The 20,856-nt window shown below is 57.8% G+C and overlaps 1 protein-coding gene across 3 annotated transcripts; it reads left to right on the plus strand.

Annotated features, from left to right (window-relative positions):
• The first annotated feature begins 1,310 nt into the window (after window positions 1–1,310).
• PICK1 (protein interacting with PRKCA 1) lies at window positions 1,311–20,848 on the plus strand. Of its 3 annotated transcripts, none has more exons than XM_019794456.2 (13): window positions 1,311–1,487; window positions 1,795–1,892; window positions 3,006–3,117; window positions 9,948–10,076; window positions 12,220–12,286; window positions 13,364–13,453; window positions 15,628–15,681; window positions 16,451–16,513; window positions 17,205–17,338; window positions 17,765–17,857; window positions 18,880–18,930; window positions 19,479–19,623; window positions 20,023–20,848. In XM_019794456.2, exons 2-13 carry the CDS (start codon window positions 1,852–1,854, stop codon window positions 20,295–20,297), a joined length of 1,254 nt encoding a protein of 417 aa, XP_019650015.2. In that variant the 5' UTR covers window positions 1,311–1,487; window positions 1,795–1,851; the 3' UTR covers window positions 20,298–20,848. The 3 variants fall into 3 exon arrangements, with proteins under 3 accessions (XP_019650015.2, XP_034499952.1, XP_034499951.1); XM_034644061.1 differs by having other exon boundaries at window positions 1,312–1,637; XM_034644060.1 differs by having other exon boundaries at window positions 1,313–1,540.
• Window positions 20,849–20,856: the final 8 nt, after the last annotated feature.

The following is a 20,856-nucleotide window of genomic DNA, read 5'->3' on the forward strand; positions in this document are numbered from 1 at the left end:
GCTTGAGCCAAGAGTCTCATGGGGTGAAGGAGTCACAGTTCATGTTAACGTGTCTGGCTTTGGAGGCTGCTGCCTTCTTTTATTTTTATTTTTTAAGATTTATCTATTTTGAGAGAGAGACTGTGTGTGTGTGCACACACAAGGGAGAGGGTGGGGCAGAGAGAGAGAGGGAGAGAGAATCTCAAGCCGACCCCTGCTGAGCATGGAGCCCCAAGGGGGCTCCATTCTATGACCTCTAGATCATGACCTGAGCGGAAATCAAGAATCAGATGCTTAACCCACTGAGATACACAAGCCTCCCAGCTGCTGCTTTTAAAAACTAAAATCCTAGCCTGAACAGGGTTTGGAAGTTCCAGCCTTAGCTCTGCCACCAACCATCTATCTGTGAGACAAGGGGAAGCTGCTTCTCTGAGCCTCAGTTTCCCTACCTGCACAACGTGGCTGACAATCCTCGTTCTCCTCTCACAGGGTTGTGGTGAACTTTGAAATCCTGTGAGTACCCTGAACTGCAGAGCAGTGGGTACATGGGAAGGTCGCTGCTACTGTGGCATTCTGCACATTTGCTGGGACTCAGGTTAGCTTCCTAAGGAGGTGTGGGCTGGGGATCCCATGGGATGCTGGGATGTACGGATAATCATCCTTCCGTATCTCTCCTTCCTCCGCTGCCCCTGGAAGGAAGCTGTGACCCTCCGTGGGGAGCCCAGGGGGGCTGCTCCTCAGGACTAAAGGAGAGGAGGTGTGAATCTTTCACCAAATACCATAGAAAGCATCTGCCTCAATGCTCATAGTTTGCATATGGCAAAAGGGGGCACATAAAGGCAAAGGAAGCTAACTAGCCCAATCTGCCATTCATAACAGGGCCACTGAATATAAGTGTGCAAGCGTTAAAAGGGCGCTGCACTAGATGGCAGAAGTCAAAGGGTCAAGATGTAGATCTTATAGCAACTGCGGGTGGCTCCGGACAAAATCCCTTCCATTCTCTGGCGTTTAGTTTCCTGGTCGCAGAACTGGGATTAGGCTCGAAGGGTCCTTCGGAGACCGTCATCCTAGTACAGGAGATGCAGCACCCTAGGACGGGGTGCAGAAAATGTGAAGGGGTTTGTATTCCACTGAACTTGCCGGAAGCCTCCGCGCCCAGGGATGCTTCCGTTGCCACGACAACCGCTCGACCGGCGTGGTCCCCGGAGTCCCGCGGAGGAAGCTGGGAAGAACACTGCCCTTACCAAGATGGCGGCGGCCACAGGACAGGGGGCAGGGTTGAGCCTTGTCGGACTGTCCACACCTTTCCTCTGTTTCCGCTTATTCGTGCTAGCGGCGAGCTTCCGTCAATACTTGTTCCCTTTTCTGCTTCTGGGAGCACCGGGAGCCAGGGAGGAAGCGTTGTCTGCAAGGATTGGGGCAAACACCCGGGTGGTGGGGAAGGCGGGACTTCCGCGTCTCACAGGAAGTGACGTGACAGTCGCGGCCGCCGACAGGTGGAAGGGCAGGTGGGTTCAGGTGCCAGCCTGGCCTGGACCCGGCTGTGGGACCGACGCTTCCGGTGAGCGACAGAGCTAGCTCCCAAGGGCCTGGACCCGTGGGGGCAGGCTCTGGGGTCTGAGTCTACCGCCCTGGCCTGGAATTCCCCCCTGTACCTAGTAAGAATCCCGTACCTTCCCGCCCCTTATATCGGGGACTCCCCCGCCGTCCAGAGGGAAGGGGGAGGGTCCGGCTCTCCCGGACCTCCGGGGTGAAGGTTGACATCTAGGCACGTCGGGTCCCCAAACCCTACTCTCTTTTCTCTCCCTGATCCAGTTTCCCATTACCCTGCCGAGCTGGGCAGTTAGCCAGCCCACCTCAACTCTCGGAACCATGTTTGCAGACTTGGATTATGACATCGAGGAGGATAAACTGTGAGTATTTTGTTCCCTGCAAGTCCCAGGGATGCATGAGCCCCAGGGCCTCCAGATCCTCAGACTACTCAGTTCTACAGACCCTTGCTTCTCAAGGGGGGTGGGGGGTGGGAGGGGGCTTAGGTCTTGTACTGTAGCAGAAATGGACCTTGCCCTTCCAGGAGCTCACCATCTGTAGCGGGCTGTGGACACATGAGCAGATAATAGGGCAGGGCCACATGGGCACTCATGGAGAATGGCCTGGCTACAAGGAGAGAGCAGATGGAGCAGTGCCTCGACTAGGGTGTTCAAGGAAGGCTTCACAAAGGAGGTGGCCCAGGTTTTGAAGGTGAATAGGAATATTGTAAACTTACCTTCCTTCCCAGTATAGACGATTAGTGGGACAGATTTTCAAAAATTGTTAGTCTCCTTCCTAAAATCCTCCATCAGTCCATTGCTGGTGTCCTCAGCACTTAGTATGGTGCTTGCCATCAGTAGGTTGTTAGCAAATGTTTGTTGAATGAATAAGTGAATAAAGGCAAATATTACCACCGAACATAGATAGGCGCTGGTTTTAACGAAAACTGAGAGGTAATTGAGCAGAGCAACTGAATGATGGGTGATGGATAGTTTAACAGGAGAAAGCTTCCTGGAGAAGGGTGGCCATAATGTTCTACGTGTGTCTGAGAAGATGACAAGGACAGATCTGACTCAGGTCTCAGAGGTAGGATGAAGGAGAGGGAAGGGGGACCTGTGTTCATGGAGTGCCTGCTCTGGGCTGGGTTGGTGTGAAGTGCCCTCCGTGTGCTTTCTTACAAGAATTTTCATCACGTAGCAAGCCATTTCTGTCCATAGCACCACGTATGGATGAGGGAACTGAGAAGCACAGAGGGGACTGACTGACCCAAGTCCTGTAGATGGTAAATGGCAGGGCTAGGATCTGATCCCGCGTCTGCAGGACTCCCAAGAGCTGCGCACGTGCCAGTGCAAGATGCTGTGTTTTGGGGCCAAATGAGAAAAGAAAAAGCCGAGCAGCGTTTGGAACCTCGTGGGTTTTAGAGGGCCTGTTCCCTTCGCTGTCCCCTCCGGCCATCCTTCTTCCAGGAGATCAGCCTCCCCGTGCTTCTCTTCTAGCGGAATTCCTACTGTGCCCGGGAAGGTGACCCTGCAGAAGGACGCCCAGAACCTGATTGGGATCAGCATTGGAGGAGGGGCCCAGTACTGCCCCTGCCTCTATATTGTCCAGGTATTGGGTGCTTTGAAGGTGGGGGTGAGGTCCCGGAAGGGGTGAGCCACCTTCCTGCTCGGGCAGGTCCGTTCTCCTCTCTGCAGAGCTGATGCTTTTTCTTCTTGAGGTCTGACCCCCTCAGAGAGGCCTTCCGGAGCGGCCCCTCCGGCGGTGCACCCTTGTTCTCTGTCATGTTAATGTGTGCCTTCCCTTCTCAGCACCCCCCCAGCCCCCCATAATCATGGGTTTGCCCATTCAGTATTCTATATCTAGCTGCTTCCCGGTCTCTGCACGGTGAGGACAGGATCTCAGTCTGCTTTTTCACTGTGGTCAGCACCGAGTGCAATGCCTGGCATAGGGTCGAATCCACAGAACTGTCAGCCTGGGGTACTGGGCCAAGTGAAGTGTCGTGGAAAGTCTCCAAGTCTATGAAGTGATAATGGCCTGAGTTCAAACGTAAGCCTCCCTGCTCGGTAGCGAGTCACCTAACCTCTCCGGGCCTCAGCTTCCTCCCCTGGGAAGTGAGGATGTAAAAGGTTTGGTCGCTGTGAGGATTAAACGGAATGTGCTTGGCATTTAATAAACACGAAGTGGAAGATGTTGTTATTTTTCTGAGAGTTGTTCACTTCCCCAGCTCGTGTGGTTCTTGTAGAAGGGCCCTGGTGACTTCCGCAGCCTGGACTCTGAGCAGTGGGGACAGGTTTCTTTACTTTGCGGCGGTTTTTCTGTAGGCCTGGAAGGGAGCGAGCCACCTCAGACGTAAACTTGGCCTGGCTTCTACCCTGTTCCAACTTTCTCAGCTCGGTAGCCGCTGGTGGCAGGTGGGAAACTGCTGTCCCTCTGAGACTCTTGCAAAAGAGTCGCTTCTGGGCCTTGAAGGCAGATTCCCAGGATGTGGCCTGGCCCACTCTGGGTGCTGCCTTTACAAGCAGTTTGCTTCCTCTGACCCAGGAGGTGTTAGGGAGGCCTCGCCCAGTCCTGGCCCCCTTGCTTTGTGCCTGCTTGGCCCCTGCCCCGTACCCCTCCTCACCCATTGGGGACCAGGTTTGCTTAGAACAAACTGCGATTGTAAAGTAATAGAATTTGGTTTTTAAAAATTGAATTATACTTTTGATCAAAGCCTGTCTGACTTGCTATGAACAAGAGTACTAGAAGGCCTATGTCAAATAACACCCACTGTTGCACCCCTTTTTTTTTTAAGAATTATTTATTTATTTTAGAGAGAGAGAGGGAGAGCCGGGGAGGGGCAGAGGGAGAGGGAGAGGGAGAATCCCTAGCAGACTCCCCGCTCAGCATGCCTGACCTGGGACTTGATCTTATGACCCTGAGATCATGACCTGAGCTGAAACCAAGAGTCAGATGCTTAACCTACTGAGCCACCCAGGCGCCGTGTTCCACCCCTTCTTACCTCCCTCCTGTCCTCCATCCACCCTCCCCTACCCCCATCCCAGCAGCAATGCTATTTTCTACCCTTACAGCTGTTTCTTCAGCTGGGAGCCTCCATTTTTCTTTTTTTCTTTCCCTTTCTTTCTTTCTTTCTTTCTTTCTTTCTTTCTTTCTTTCTTTCTTTCTTAAGATTTTATTTATTTATTTATTTGAGAGAGAAAGCGAGCATGAGCAGGGGGGAATGGCAGGCAGAGGGAGACGCAGGCTCCCTGCTGAGCCAGGAGCCCCATACGGGACTCGATCCCAGGACCTTGGGATCATGAGCTGAGTCGAAGGCAGGTGCTCTACCGACTGAGCCATCCAGACGCCTCTCCATTTTTCTCCCTTAGATGCTTACCCTGTTATTTCTTGATCTGTCACTTGTGAGTATCTGTCAGCTGGGCCCGGTCCAGTAGATGGGAGTGTTAGCGCTCTCGCAGAGCCACTCTGCCGTCCCCCGCCCCATCCTCCCAGCGTGGTGATTGTGCGGTGTTGGCTAAGCCGCCGGCCTCAGCGCCGCGGGCCAGGCTGTGCTGTGGGCACTAGGGATAAGGAAGCGAGGGGCACGGGGAGCCCGTCCTCCCGAGCTGCTGTTGGAGGAGGACTCTGAGCTTCACGATCGTCCGTGGTCGTGCTTTTTAAACAAATTATTGTGCTGAAAGTCACATGACATACAGCTAGTAGTTTGGAAGTTCAGTGGCGTTCGGTGCATTTGCTAAATTCACCCACCACCTCTCTGTAACTTCAGAACGTTTTCGTTCCCTCCAAAGAACAGCCCGTGCCCTTTAAGTACTCACTCGCCACCCCCCTCCCCTCCCCTGGCTCTGCGACTCGTGTCCGTGCTGGTTATTTCAAATTGGTGGGTAATCTGGTGGTTATATAGGCTGGGGTGGGTTTTTTTGCGGGGGGGCTATTTTAATGTAAGAAGAATCTAGCATGTCACCTTCGGCGTCTGGCTTCTTTCACTGAGCGCAGTGTTCTGGAATTTCATTCAAGCGGTGGCGTGTTTCGGTCCTTCTTCCGGCGGGCGGATATGCCGTTTCGTGGACGTACCGCAGGGTGCTCATCCACGCGTTTGATGGACACCGGGTTGTTTGCCCGTCGTGGCTGCTGCGACTGCTGCTGCTGGGAGCGCGCGTGCCTCCTGGGCGGACCGCGCTCCGTGGTCAGGGAGTGTGCTCCTGGGAGCGGGCCACGCGGTGCCTGCGACACGTACTTTTTGAGGACCCTCTGTCTCTTAACTTTACTCAATCTTTGCCTCTTTTTCCGTGTCGTTTCCTGCGGTTCTTCCGTTTGCGTTCTTCTTGTACCTTTCCTCAGGCAGCCATTTGCCACCATCTTCCTGTTGCCCCCCCCCCCGCTGTCGTCTGTCCTCACCGAGCCCCCCCTTCCCTCTCCTCTGTGGGACACCCCCACTTCCGGAGCCCTCTTTCTTTCCTCCTTCTTTTTCTTTTTCTTTCTTTTTTTTTTAAGTTTTTCTTTTGATTCCAGTCCGTTAGCATACAGTGTGACATCAGTGTCAGGTGTCCAACATAGTGATTCAGCACCTCCACCCATCACCCAGTGCTCGTCACAAGTGCCCACCTTAGTCCCCAGCACCTGTCCCCCCCCCCACCTCCCCTCTGATGACCAACAGTTTGTTTGTTTGCTTGTTTGTTTTTTAAGATGTATTTATTAGAGACCGAGCGGGGAGGGGCAGAGGGAGAGCGAGACCCTCCAGCTGACTGCCTGCTGATGGGGGAGCCCGACTCGGGGCTCGATCTCACAACCCTCGGATCATGACCTGAGCTGAAATCAAGAGTCAGATGCTCAACCAACTGAGCCCCCCAGGCGCCCCTGCTGTCTGTAGTTAAGAGTCTGTTTCTTGCTTTGTGTCTCTCTCTTTTTTCCCTTTGCTCATTCATTTTGTTTCTTAAATTCCACATAGGAGTGAGATTATTTGGGCTTTGTCTCTGTGTGACAGACTTATTTTATTCAGCATTCTACTCTCTAGGTCCATCCGTGTCTTTGCAAATGGCAAAGATTTCATTCTCCTTTATGGTTGAATAATATTCCATTGTATATATACCCCCATCTTTATCCATTCATCAGTCGATGGGCACTCAAACTGCTTGCACATTCTGGCTGTTGCAAATAATGCTGCTGTAAACGGAGAGGTGCACATACCCCTTTGAATCAACAGTTTTGTATTCTTTGTATTCTGAATACCCAGTAGTGCGATCGCTGGACCTCAGGGTAGCTCTGTTTTTAACTTTTTGCACCTCCATACTGTTTTCCAGAGTGGCTGCCCCAGTTTGCATTCCCACCAACAGTGCAAGAAGGTTCCTTTTTCTCCACATCCCTGCCAACACTCGTTGTTTCCCGTGTTGTTGATTTTAACCTTTCTGGCAGGTCCGAGGTGATCTCCCATTGTGGTTTTGGTTTGCGTTTCCCTGATGCGGAGTGACGTTGAGCACCTTTTCATGTGTCTGTTGGCCCTCTGGATGTCTTCTTTGGAGAAATGTCTGTTCGTGTCTTCTGCCCATTTTTTAATTGGATTATTTGGGTTTTGGGTGTTGAGTTTGGTAAGTTCTTTACAGATCTTGGATACCAGCCCTTTATCGGATGTGTCCTTCGCAAGTATCTTCTCCCATTCCGTCGGCTGCTTTTTAGTTTTGTGGACGGTCCTTCGCCGCACAGGCCTGGAGCCCCCCTCTCGGCCGACTTCCTCGTCGAGGTGGAGCACGTCCTCCTGTAGCTCTCCGAGAGGCCGCACGGGAGCTGCGGTTTTTGAGAGCTTGTGTCTCTGAAAATGCCATTATCCTGTCTTTGTTGTTATTCTCCTGGTCCTTCCAGTGACACTTGGGCAGATGAAGAATGACTGTCCAAAAAAAAAAAAGAAAAAAAGCCAAGTTTGAAAATGATTTTCGCCTAGAAATTTGACGGCACCCTTTCAGTATCTGGTGCCGCCAGCGTCGTTACGTCTGACGGCGCTCTTCTTGGTGACCCTTTGTCTGTGATGTGTTTCGTCCTTGATCTCTCAAGACTCTTGGGAATTTCCTTGGGTCCCTGGCGTTCTGAAAGTTCGTGACATTGGCTCTTGGCACAGGTCTTTTTCTGTCTGTTGTGTTGGAATCTCAGAGGGCGCGTCCCTCGGGAAACCTCCTGTCTTTCTCCACCCTGGAAGTTTCTAGTGTTAGCTCTTTGATGGGATCTTGCTCTCTGGTTTCTGTTCCCTCTTGTGGGGTCCTGTTGGTTAGTGCTGGGCTTCCCGAAATGATCTAATATTTTTCTTTCTCTTTTTTTCTGATTGTCCAAGTCTTTTTCACTTTCGTCAGCTTGGTTGCATACCTTCTTTGACATTGTAAATTTCAGTTATAATTTGTATTTCTAAGAGATCTTTCCTGTTTTGTTTTTTTTTTTAAGATTTTAGCTGTTTATTTGGAACAGAGAGAGCACGAGCGAGCATGAGCAGGGGGCAGGGGAGGGGCAGAGGGAGAGGGAGAAGCAGACTCCCTGCTGAGCAGGGAGCCCAACGTGGCGCTCGATCCCAGGACCCTGAGATCATGACCTGAGCCCAAGGCAGATACGTAATGGATTGAGCCACCCAGGCGCCCCCCAGTTTTTGAATCAATCCTTTTCTGTCCTCCTGTTCTTCTTTTTCTAATCACCTTGAAGATGTGAATTATGGTTTTCTTTTTACTTTTGAATTGCCCCTGCTTTGTTTCTGTTTTTTTGTGGTTCTTGTTTTCTCTTTAAGTGTTTTTCATATGGGACACTTTTCTCGAGTGCCCAGTAATCCTCTCCTTTTTTTACATGACGAGGGAACAGTCACAGCCATGTCCTACAGTGTTTGAAGATCTGTGTGCGGGCCGTGTCTGGGGGGGCTTCCCTGTGGGGCACTCAGGCATCAGGTGAGCCATGGGGGGATCTCCCAGTGTCTACATAGACGGGCCTTTTGTGTGGAGTCGTTCAGGGCAGCGGCCTCGTGTCCATGAGGAAGGACAGTAAGCCTGGCTGCTGGCATTCTGGGCCCCCACTGGGGCTAGGGGGCTTTGAGACTCGCTAAAGCCAAATCTCCCCGGTCCCCTGCCTCTGTCCTGCCTTCCTTGGTCCCCGGGCCTGAGTCAGGAGCTTTTGTGGGGAAACCGCCTCCATCTTCCAGGGAGAAGGGGTGGTGATGGACAGCTGTGTGGATGGGGAGGGAACCAGAGTGGAGTCCTTTCCCTGCTTTCTTTCTTTTTTTTTTTTTTTTTAAGATTTTATTTATTTATTTGACGGAGAGAGAGATAGCCAGCGAGAGAGGGAACACAGGCAGGGGGAGCGGGAGAGGAAGAAGCAGGCTCCCAGCAGAGGACCCTGATGCGGGGCTCGATCCCAGAACGCCAGGATCGCGCCCTAGGCCGAAGGCAGACGCTTAACGACTGAGCCACCCAGGCGCGCCCTTTCCCTACTTTCTACAGCTTGCTTTCCGCCCACCTGTGGCTGTTTCCAGAGGTCCACTTCCCAACCCACTGGCAGTTTCCAGCAAAGATTAGATCTGTCTTCCTAAAGCCCCTCCATAGGCCCTTGGATTCCCGCTGTCCATCTTCCAAGGACAGGTAGACCCTCTCATTGTCGTCTTTACCATTTAAAAAAAATATTGGGGCGCCTGGGTGGCTCAGGCAGTTGAGTGTCCAACTCTTGATTTTGGCTCGGGTTGTGATCTTGGTGTCCTGGGATCGAGCCCTGCATCAGGACTGAACACAGTATCTGCTTGAGATTCTCTCCCTCTCCCTCCACCCCTCCCCTTGCTTGTGCTCTCCCTCTCTCAAAATAAATAAATCCCTAAAAAATAATAATTGTGTTTTTAGTGTGATTCTGGAAGGTAGTGGAAAGAAACTCTCATCTCATGTTTTTCATTTTTTCCTTATAATATTACTTATGTGAAGCATTATCAAGTGTTCTTTCTACACGCTTTGTGTAGAAAATTTAGCAATGGAAGATAAAGTAGAGGAAAGACAGAACCAGACGACCACTGCTAATAATTGGGTGTCTGTCCTCGCGGCTGTTGTCTGGCTATGGCTTTTGTATTCTCGTCCATCGCTGCACGTGCATGCGCGGCCTACCTCCCCCTTGCCCTGAGCAGCACTCGCCCATCTGTGCTTGGACAGTCCCACCCAGCCTCGTGCCACAACGCGTGCGGACCCCGCTGAAGGGGCCACCCTGGGAGGAGGGGCTTACACGCGCGGCGGAGCCCCTGCTCTTTGGGGACTGAGATGAGGCGCAGGAACTGACCGGAGGGGCTTCGCGTCAGCCCAGAGCAGCCTCGTGGGGAGAACCTATTAAAGAACTGAGTTTGGGAGAGCACACACTCCACCGGGTATGGCGATCTGGGCCGAGCCAGGCCTTAGTTGGGGTGCAGGGCATGACTGTGTCCACCCCGCCCTTCCTTGCACCCACAGGTGTTTGACAACACCCCAGCGGCTCTGGACGGCACGGTGGCAGCTGGCGATGAGATCACCGGTGTCAATGGCAGGTCAATCAAAGGCAAAACTAAGGTGGAAGTGGCAAAGATGATTCAGGAGGTGAAGGTAAGGCTGCTGGGGGGGGCGGTTAACGGGGGGACACCGGCAGCCAAGCCGCTTCGATGACGCCCAGCCTGCTAGAGGCCCTGGCAGGCCTGGAAGGGGACGGGCCCTCTGTCCATGACCCCCTCCATACACCAGGGTCAGGGCTACACTCCAACCTCCCTTGGCGTCGCCCACATCTGGTCAACAAATACCGCTCACGCTCCAGGACTTGTAGTGCCTTGGCGGGAGAGTGGGCACCTTCCGGTCCCCTGTCCTTCAGCTCCCAGGGCTGCTGTCGGACTAGGAACCATGCCTCAGGGTGAGCCATTGTGTCCCCACGCAGGGCTGGAGCTGAAGCTAGACCCCCAAGGCGAACGTGCCGGGGTCCGTAGACACCCAGTAAATGTCCGTTGAGCCGGGCTGGGCCTGGGAGGGGTAGGAGGCAAACATGAGCCCCCCGCTTCCTTATCCCCATAGGAGCTTCAGTTCCTCCTGGGCTCCCAGACCCCCAGGGAAACTTCTGGGCTCTGGGGTAGCTCGCAGTCCAACTGCAGGTCTTCTGTTCTGCAGACCGCAGTCGCACATGGCCAGTCCCCTGGTGCCCACGCCCCGCCCCAGCTGCTACGGGCTGAGGCCTTGCCCCACACATCCCCTCCCCACCAACGGCAGGCAGCCTCCTGACCGCTCACGGAAGCAAGCGGGTGGCCCTTTTGCAATTTCTTAGAGATTTTGCTGCTACTGACTAACTCTTGGGAAACCAGAACAGCAAAGGACGTGCAGCCATTGGATGATTTCAGAGTCTTAGAGTCAAGGGTCCCAACTGTAAATTGAGCTTGGCCGAGTGTTGTAGCTCCCTCACCCATCCTTCCAGCCCTTTCCTCACCCCTGTCCACCCTCCGTGTCTTAGGGACCTGGCACCAACGTCCCTGCCTGTCCCTCTTGCCTTAGCCTGGGATTGGGTGCTTCTCCACCCTCTCCCATGGCTTCTCCTGTTGCGCCCCATCCGGCCTGGACGTTCCTGTCTCGGCGCGGCCTGCGGGGAGAGGAGCTCTCGTGGGAAGCAGCGGACCGTGTGTCGTCCTGGTACAGACCGGGGCGGCGTGGGCCCCCTGTGACCCCTTCCTCAGCCTTCACATCTGTACTCATCACAACGCCCGTCCTCTGAGGCCTGTCTCACGCCGGCCCCCCAGGTTGCCCATGAGGACGAGCGCTCTACGTGTGCGTGCAGCCTTGACACTAACACGGGGATCTCCCGGCTCCCCGGCTCCTGTGTCTGGCTGCGGGCAGGGACTGCGGTCCCCGTTGACCGGTGCCCACAGGGAGGAAGGGATTTGCTTTGGTCCCACAGCCGGACCAGCACCCAGGTCTGAGTCCCGCTGCCCTCAGCTGCTGTCTGTCACCGTCCCCGCAGCGCACTCCCCCTTTTGCCTGTGCCCCTGACTCTGATGGCATCAGGTCCTTTTGGTTTCCCTTCAGGACTCATTTTTGAAACCCCGTTTTGTAGTTGAATGGGTTCTGTCCCAAGTGCAGGGGTCTTAGGGTTGCTTGGTTGACAGTGACCATGGCGGCCTCCCCTGGCCGGGAAGCCTTCTCAGGAGAAGCCAGCGCGTCTCTTGCAGATCTGTGTCGGCCTCCCCGCCGGCTTGGGCCCTGGGGGCTGGGGCTGCCCCGCACCTGCTCCTTGGCACCTTGGCACCAGGCACAGAGCAAGTGCCCAGACGTGTCCGCTGGGTGAGCGGAGGGGCCACTGAGCCTGCGGTGATTCAGAACGCGGCACATATTCCCCGTGGGGCAGATGGCGGAGCGAAGGCTTGGAGCGAAGGCTTGGAGCGCGGCGTGGGGTGGGGGAGGGTGGGGCCCCTGATCTTGCCGGAGCACGGGACATCAGAGACCGCCGGGCTCTGAGCTCTGTGACAGCGGGGACCGTGTCTGCCCTTGTCCCTGCTGGTTCCCCAGGGCCTGGCGCATAGTGGGACAAGGAGGGACCTGGGAACAAAGCAGTGATAAGGCAGGACTCAGTCACAGCCCTTGGCCCAGCGTGGCAGAATTCATGGTGGGTCTGGGCCCTTCCCAGGGCTCAGGATTCCCTGGTGACCACCGATTTCGGGGCAGACGGGCTTGCCCAGGAGACTCCCTCTCAGCTCTGCCTCTCCTGCTTTTCCAGGGGGAGGTGACTATTCACTACAACAAGCTGCAGGCGGACCCCAAGCAGGGCATGTCCCTGGACATCGGTAAGCTGGGCCCCACAGGCCCCTGACCCCTGTTCTGCATCTTTATGACCGTGTCACATGGTTTTTGACCAAGCCGATGCAAAGGGCCTGGGAGCACCTGGAGTGCTCTCCTGCAGTTGCTTCCGAGAAATCCAACCCTGATTTCGCTCTGCCCCATGTTGCAGTCCTCTCCCAGGGCCCCCTCCTCTGGGACCTCGCTGCCCTAGGGTTGTCCCTAATGGGCCAGCCCCTCACCCTTCCAGAAGGGAGGACAGCCTGCAGTGAGGCGTGGTGCCTCATGCCACCTGCACACCCCTACGTGGCCCTGGCCTCCTCTTCTGCCCACCCACTCCCAGGAAGGCTCGAGGTCTGAGCTGGACGTCAGGCCTTGGATGGAGGGTCACAGGCCAGCTCTTCCTCCCTACCGCATTCCCCGGGACAGGTTGCCTCCTGCTAGGGGTCTGGGCTTTGGTTCCGTAGAAGCTTCAGACTCCAGAGTTGGACGTTGCTGCTTCGAGGGCCTCTGGACCAGTCACCTCATTCCACGTCAAGGCCTGAGGCCCAGAGAGGGCTCTGTGTCCACTGGGTGTTGCACACCCAGATATCTGGGCTCTGGAGCCCTGCACACTTTCCCTCCAGGCTAGGGCCACAGCCACCGCCTGGTTTTTAGGGAGAGATCAAGCCTGTCCTGGAGGTGTTCTGTATAAACCCCTTCGGTCCCATCCTGGTCCCCTTCCAGGACTCCGTATGCAACCGTGTATACAGTAACTGAGTCCGGGGTCTGAGGTCACTTGTCACTGATGGCACCCCCACTTCCAGATGTGGAAGGGAGAAGAGGCTCTCCCTGGTTTGCCTGTTGGCACTTTACACATTCGCCTCCTTCCAGCTCCCAGCGCCGCCCTCACAGAGTGCGAATAGGGCAGGGGGCCCAGCATGACCCCACTGGGGCTCTTCCCACCCCGCAGGCACCCCTGCACCAGAGCTCAGTGCAGCACCCTCAGCCCCTGCTGTCACTGGCTGTGAGGAAATGAGCTGGGCTGGCCTGACGACCCAGCTGCTCACTCCCCGCCACTGAGTCCCTTTCTTGCCTGGTCCCAGTGTTGAAGAAAGTAAAGCATCGGCTGGTAGAGAACATGAGTTCGGGGACTGCAGACGCCCTGGGCCTGAGCCGGGCCATCCTGTGCAATGGTGAGTCCTCTCTTCCTGCCCAGCCGCCCCAGGGACGAGGTCGTGGGCCCAGGCTTCCAGGTTGCGGGGCAGCACTGCCGCCCATGGGGCGGATGGTCCCATCTGCCTCCCAGAGAGCGTCCACAGCAGGCAGCTGAGGCATCCTGCAGCCCGCGGCCCCCAGGCCCAGGGCACAGATGAGACAGATGCCCAGCGCGGTGGGGCCTCCTCCCAGCTCCGTATGCTGGTGCCTTTCCCACTGTCCCCAGCTGCCGTCACCCAGGCAGCGGCAGCCACCACGCGCCCTCTTCTGAAGCGCAGCCCCAGCTCCCTGCTCCTGCACTGCCCCCCTGCGCCCCTGCCTTTCCCCAGGAGGTGGCGCTGCTGCCCTTGTCGCGGAGGTTCCTGGCCGGGACGGGAGGTGGGGGCTGGGGGAAAGCCATGGACACGCGCATTCACACCCACGCACGTGTGTGGCCAGTAAAACACTTGGTCCTGCTGCCACCGTCCCCAGCCCGAGTTTATAAATAGCGGTTCTGCCGTGCGTGTGTGGGGGCTAGATTTAAATGCCGACAGATACGTGGGCTCCGCTGGGCACACTGGGCTTCATTGGCTGGGATGTGGGGGCGGGGTCCGCGCCCGCTCCGAGTGGTGTACAGAAGTGGCGGCTGCTATTTTCAGCTTCTTGGTGTCTATAAATCCCTGTTACTGTAGTTACCATGCGTCGAGATGAAATTAGAACTGGTTGTTGTGTTTTTCCCCCCAAACCTTGCAATTTCCCCAGCCTTAAATAGGGTTTCTAAAATTGAAGCTGTCATGATGTCCCATGACCCAGCTAAAAACAACAGCACCGCGCTTACGTGGCTCCTTTCCTGCCAGGCTGGCGAGGGGCCAGGGCTCTGGGGAGCCAGCGCCTGGGGGCCAGCCAGGGGCCAAGCCCCTGCAGACCTCGGCCCCGCTCCCTCCCGCCCCCCAGAGTCCACACCGCTGCCTGACACCCAGCCGCCTCGCCCAGGCCCTGCTTCGACTTCCCTCCCTGCTTCCCACTCAGAAAACCCTGGCCCAGGTCAACACAGGGGTGGGGGGCAGAGGGCACCCCGGCTTGAATAGTGTCTGGCTGTGTGCCTGCGGGCAGGTTATCTCTCGGCTTATGCAGACAACGAGGGAAGTGGTCCCTGCCCGTGATGGTGGTCCTGGCTCACAGCAGCCAAGCTCAGCGAGGCCAGGCCCGGCCCCGAGGGGCCGCCACGTGAGGAAGCCACCAGCCCCGTCCCTGCCCTGTGGTGGCCGCCAGTGCTCCTGGTGGGGAGGTGGGTGGCCCCTCATCCCCTCACTGCTGGAGGGACCCTCCCTCCCTGATCCGAAATGCCGGCCCCAGCCCCCGCAGTCCACTTGCTCCCATTTTGAGCCCTTGAGGGGAGGCAGCTGCCCCCACCTCTCCCTTGACAAGCCCCAGTCGTCGCCTGGCCACTGTCTCCTCTACTGGACCGTGAGCCTCGAGGGCATGACCTGGGGTTCGTTCACCAAGGTCATTCTGTGGGCCTGATGTGGGGCGTGGCACCCAGAAGGTGCTAGAGAAACCTCTGTGAAGCGAATGAGGGTGATCGCCAAGGCCCGGTCCAGGCAAGCTCTTCCTCGGGGCCCTTTCTGAATAGGCCCTCCCTCCCCCAGCGGTTCTCCCTCCTGAGAGCACACATCCATCCGTGCGCTGGGCACCTGCCCCGGCCTTGTCAAAACGACTCCTCTCCAGCTTAGCTCTGACTGCCTTCCTCCTTGGCTGTCGCCAGGGTTTGTGTCAGACGGACGGGGGCCTTGACCCCTAGGACAGGGCCTGCTTTTGGCTGGCCGTCGGGAGCCACCCACAGGCGCGGCCTCATTGGTGACTTTTGGCAGTACCTAAATGATCATCACCTTTCTGTCCCTCTGATGTGCCCCGGCCTGCTGGGGTGGGGACTTAGCTCGGGAGGGGCCTGAGGGCCACCCCGCCTGTGCCCGGCTTGCCTGTGGTTTGGGTGGCCCGGGCTGCTAACAACACTTGCGAGCCCGGCCGAGGTGCCAGCTCCCCCTCCCTGGGACCCCGTTCTGTGCCGGTCCTGGTTCTCTTCTGGGGGCTGCCTCTCTCCTCCCAAGCCCGGCTCGGGCCACCCTGTGTTCGTGGAGACTCACCGGCCTCCCCTTCTCTCTGACCCACACAGACGGGCTCGTGAAGAGGCTGGAGGAGCTCGAGCGGACCGCCGAGCTGTATAAAGGTGAGCAGGCCCGCGCTGTGGCTTCGAGCAGGCCCACCCGGCACCGGCTCTGCCCCCACCCCTGGAGATCTTCACAGCCCGGCCCTGAGCTGGTGGCAGCAGGGGCAGGAGTGCTGGCCTGTGAAATTCTAGGACTGTGGCCGTTAGGAATTTTTAAGAAAAAAGCCTCTTAAGATACATTTTCTTTTCTTTCCTTTTTTTTTTTTTTTTTAAAGATTTTATTCGTTTATTTGACACAGAGAGAGAGCTAGTGAGAGAGAGCGCACAAGCAGGGGGAGCAGCAGAGGGAGAAGCCGGTTCCCTGCCGAGCAAGGAGCCCAATGCCAGGTCTGATCCCAGGACTCTGGGGTCATGACCCGAGCCGAAGGCAGACACCCAACTGACTGAGCCACCCAGGCGCCCCAACACATACTTTTTCTGGTTATGAAACTAGTACATATCCATAAACATTCCAGCAACAGCACACATGAACGCGGCGGGCGTCTTCCGAACCTGACTATGTCCCGTATCTCCCAGGGAGGTAGCCCACGGGAGGCCTTGTTCACCGTCTGCCCTCGCGGAGCCCTGGCTGTCCTGTCGGACGGGGCCTCTTGGGTGGTGCTGTTCGGGGCGCTAAGCCTTCAAGCCTGGGCCCTCATGGGGCTGTGGGCAAAGCCAGCGAGCTCAGGAACAGTGAGGGGCTCGGGGTGGGGGCTGGAGGCCGTGTCCTGGGGGTCACTGTGGTCTCACCATGTGCGCCCATCCCCCTTCGGTTGGGTCTCTCCCACAGGAATGACAGAACACACCAAGAACCTTCTCCGGGCCTTCTATGAGCTGTCGCAGACGCACCGGGGTAAGCGCCCGCACACCTGCTGTGGGGTCCTGGGAAGACCCTCGCTCCCCTCTGAGCTCAGCACTTCCCCATACAGTGCGGGTGTGGCCGGTGCCTCCCCGGGGCCTTCCCCACAGCCGCGCTCAGGCAGACACCACAGCGTCCGACGTCACCCGGTTCGGCCTGGGCCTTGTCTAGATGCCAGGAGGTAGCGATAAGGGGGGCCAGTAGGGAACATCTGGACCAGCTGGTCTTCTGTGGGGCCCAGTCCCTTGTCCGGGCCCTGCCCAGTCCTACTCTTCTGCCCCTTACAAGGTATAGAGCCTCATTTGTGCTCTCATTTCCTACAAGTCTGCTAGCTGGGCAGGCAGCTACTGTTAACCCCATTTTACAGTTGGGAAAATGAAGCCCAGGCAGAGGAGGTGGTCACCCAGCTCCTTTAGGCAGAACTGGCCTTAGACCCCGTCATCCAGATTCCCAGACCAGTGCTCTGCTGTCAGGCAACCCTTGCCTCTCCAGCCTTGACCGAGCCTTCTTCCCACGTGGTCTGGTCACTCTGAGGAACGAGGGCTACTCTCTTGGGTGTAGACCCGCCTCCCTTGGGACATAGACGTCATACAGACCTCGGCCTTCAGCCTGCCACGCCCCTTGCCTTCCCCATGAAGGGGTCTGGTAGGGACAGCCTTGCCTTCAGGGCAGACTTGTCCTGCAGCCTTTGGGGACGTGTTCTCCGTCATCGGGGTGCGGGAGCCCCAGCCAGCCGCTAGCGAGGCTTTCGTGAAGTTCGCCGACGCCCACCGCAGCATCGAGAAGTTCGGCATCCGGCTGCTGAAAACCATCAAGCCGGTAGGTGGTGTGGGGCGTGTGTGCGCGCGTGTGCGTGTGTGTGCGTGCGTGCGCGTGTGTGTGTGCGTGCAAGGGTAGAGGGGGGCAGTGGCACGCAGAAGGGGCCTGGACTGGAGGCAGAACACGTGGGTGTTGGCTCTGGCTTGGTCACCTACACGGCCAATCGTGGGTCAGTCACTCTGCCTCCCTGGCCTGGCTTAGCCCTGACCTGCAGGCTGGATTCGGGCCCTGCTGCACCTGCGCTACGCTTGGCCCTGGGCCCGGCCTGTCGTCTCAGCCTCGAGTGGCCGGACTGTCTGAGAGTGCCCTTTGGCTCTGACACCAGGGTCCACCAGGATTGCTGGATCCGTGCTGCTCCTTGTCAAGCTGGCCAGCCTCACCCCTGCCCCCGGGGAACTGAGCGTCTGCCCCCTCCTTCCCTTCCAGATGCTCACAGACCTGAACACGTACCTCCACAAAGCCATCCCGGACACTCGCCTCACCATCAAGAAGTACCTGGATGTGAAGTTCGAGTACCTGGTGAGTGGCCTCCAGCCCCTGGGGCCGGATGAGTCCAGCATGCTGGGGAAAGAACCCACCTCGAGATTCTCCCCTCAGTTGGCCGTGGGATGGCCAGCAGGACGGGGCCAGATCCTCTGGCGTGTCTGATTGAGGACGTGGGACCAGGGGCCTGGGAAGTATTGGGCAATTGAGCAGCAGCCTAGACCCCAACTGCTCAGGGGAGCCTCTGGGAGCCTGGGGTAGGCAGAGTGCTTACTGTGGACCCCTCTGACCCCTTGGGAGTTTTTGGTCATTTTTACAGTGGGTCGGTGGTTATAAAGTGGGTGACAAGGGACATTATTGAGGTTTTTTTTTTTAAAGATTTTATTTATTCATTGACTGATTGAAAAAGCACATGGGTGGGAAGAGGGGCAGAGGGAGAGAATCTCAAGCAGATTCTGTACTGAGCATGGAGCCGATGCTGGGCTCGATCTCATGACCCTGAGATCACCACCTGAGCTGAAATCAAGTTAGATACCCAACTGACTGAGCCACCCAGGCGTCTCTGGACATTATTGAGTTTTATGTTGAAGTAAAAAATTCTGATGGTCAAAGGAGTTGAGGGAAAATGCTCCACCAGGCAAGCCAAGGCTCCTTTGCTGCAGAACTTCTCAGAGCCTTTGACAGGCTGTGTGCAACATGAATCTTCACGGGCCTTGCCACGCTCTTTTGACCATGGAATTCCTTTTTACCCAGAGCATCACTTGGGATTTGAGTTTGGTAAACGCTGGGCTGTTTCTCAGGCCCTTGCCACCCTCCCAGATGAGTGCCCTCTCCCACGTGCTGCCACCTCACCCTGGGCCTCCGCAAGCAAGGGCCAGTCCGAGTGAGGTACCAGCCCTCCCCCGACAGGTGTCAGCCTATCCTAGTTGAGGGCGTGCAGGGCCCAGGAGGCCTGGCATGGCCACCCCCTGGCAGGGCTTTAGGGGTCCTGTGGGGCATCAGGGTGGGCATCCAGGAGGCGCAGCGCCTCTGACCTCGTGGGCTCACTTCCCCCACAGTCCTACTGCCTGAAGGTGAAGGAGATGGACGACGAGGAGTACAGCTGCATCGTGAGTTCTCAGGGGCGATTGGGGGTGGCCCCGGGGCTGGGAAGTCTTGGGGTATACACCCCTTCCCCTGCTTGTCGCACAGAGACCCAAGAATGTCCTGGGGCTGCCAGGGCACCGGGTGGCTCGGGCCAACCTGGGAGAGGCCCGTGAGCCTGGCTGGGCTCTCGTGTCCGGGGGTGAGGGGCCGTCCATCTACACCCGGCCCCTCTGGGCCTCGGCTTGCTCCCCCGGCTTGGCGAGGCTCTTGCCGGGAGAAGCTGACTTTCCCCACCCCTAAGGGGCATTTTTAATCCTCTACCTTTTTAATATTTTTGATGTCGGGATCCACGTCAGCACTAAATGTTCATTATTTAACGTGCAAGGGCTCGGTCTTTTGTTTTCGTCACGAAGAGCGCTTCTGGCGACCCCTGGTGTCCAGGAGTGAGGGACCGCGGCAGCTCCTAGACGTGCTGGTGGTGCAGGGGTGGGGGCTGGGGGCTGGGCTCTGCGGCCTTCGCGCCGTCTACCCTGCCCCCGCCGGGGTCCTCATGTGCGCCCCCCTGCACCAGGCCCTGGGGGAGCCCCTGTACCGCGTGAGCACCGGCAACTACGAGTATCGGCTGATCCTGCGCTGCCGCCAGGAGGCCCGCGCCCGCTTCTCCCAGATGCGCAAAGACGTGCTGGAGAAGATGGAGCTGCTGGACCAGAAGCACGGTGAGGGGAGTGGGTGGGCACGGGGGCTTGGGGGTGGGCACTATCATCTCCCCTTTCGGAGCTGGGAAAACGGCGGCCCCAAGAGGCGAGGTACCTACCTGGGGTCCCACGGTCCCGCCCTGGCAGAGCTTTGAGTCTGACCCAAGGCGGGAAGCCCCGCAGCAGCGCCCCCCACCCCGCTTCCTGGGGCCTGGCTGGGGTGGGACTGGTCCGGGCCCTGGGGGCACAGTGGGGTGCCATCCACAATCCCCCCACCGTGGCAGGGCTTCTGCCGTCCCTGACCTGGCAGCTGGGAGACCTGGGTGTGCGCCCGGCTGGGCCACCCAGGGGCACGAGGGGGGCCCGGGCAGGGTTGGGGGTCTTCTCCACTGGTGCCCGTCTGCCGCCCGCCCGCCCCAGTCCAGGACATCGTGTTCCAGCTGCAGCGCTTCGTGTCCACCATGTCCAAGTACTACAACGACTGCTACGCGGTGCTGCGCGACGCCGACGTCTTCCCCATCGAGGTGGACCTGGCCCACACCACGCTGGCCTACGGCCTTGGCCAGGATGAGTTCACCGACGGGGAGGACGAGGAGGACGAAGACGACGAGGACACGGCGGCCAGGGAGCCGTCCAGGGATGCGCGAGGGGCTGCCGGGCCCCTGGACAAGGGTGGGAGCTGGTGTGACTCCTGAGTGCCCCCGTGGGGTGCGGATCTGGGGGGTAGGGTGAGTGGGAGGACAGAGCATGGGAGCGGGGGCGGGGCCGCCGCCCAGCAGGGAGGCGTATAAAGTCCTGCGGGCTCGGGGTGCCTGCCTCCTGCTCCTCTGTCCTAGCACCGCGAACCCGGGCTCCTGCCCACACAAGTCCCTGGGCCCATGGCCCCCTCCCCCTGCCCTCCCCACCTCCCTAGCCAGATGGAGAGCTTGGCCCTTGGAACTGCCTGAGGAAGGAGAGAGGAGGCGCAGAGAGGAGGGGTTGGAGGGGGCAGGAAGTCCAGGACCTGTTGCCTGTGGGCACCAGCACCGGCCCCACCTGGAGCCTGCCGGCGTGGGGGGGGCCAGGGGCGGACAGCCGGGGTTGGGGCCGGTGTCCGTGCACACCCTCCCCTCGTCCCAGCCCGGCCCCCCCGAGCCCACACTCACACCTCGGCGGCCTTTATTTATTTGACACCCCTATCTCAGCTGCTTCCCTCGGGAAGGGCCGGGCGCTGGGCCTGTACTGAATAAACACCAACCCAGACCGAGCCGGGCT

The sequence above is a fragment of the Ailuropoda melanoleuca genome, chromosome 15 (genome assembly GCF_002007445.2).
Source record: "Ailuropoda melanoleuca isolate Jingjing chromosome 15, ASM200744v2, whole genome shotgun sequence".
Lineage (NCBI taxonomy): Eukaryota > Metazoa > Chordata > Mammalia > Carnivora > Ursidae > Ailuropoda > Ailuropoda melanoleuca.

Excerpts from the sequence above, each read along its gene's own strand:
- PICK1 (XM_019794456.2), top strand. The coding sequence starts at position 1,852 with ATGTTTGCAGACTTGGATTATGACATCGAGGAGGATAAACT. Across the intron at positions 18,931-19,478 it reads ACGAGGAGTACAGCTGCATC|GCCCTGGGGGAGCCCCTGTA; the intron begins GTGAGTTCTCAG and ends CCCCTGCACCAG. Across the intron at positions 19,624-20,022 it reads GCTGCTGGACCAGAAGCACG|TCCAGGACATCGTGTTCCAG; the intron begins GTGAGGGGAGTG and ends CGCCCGCCCCAG.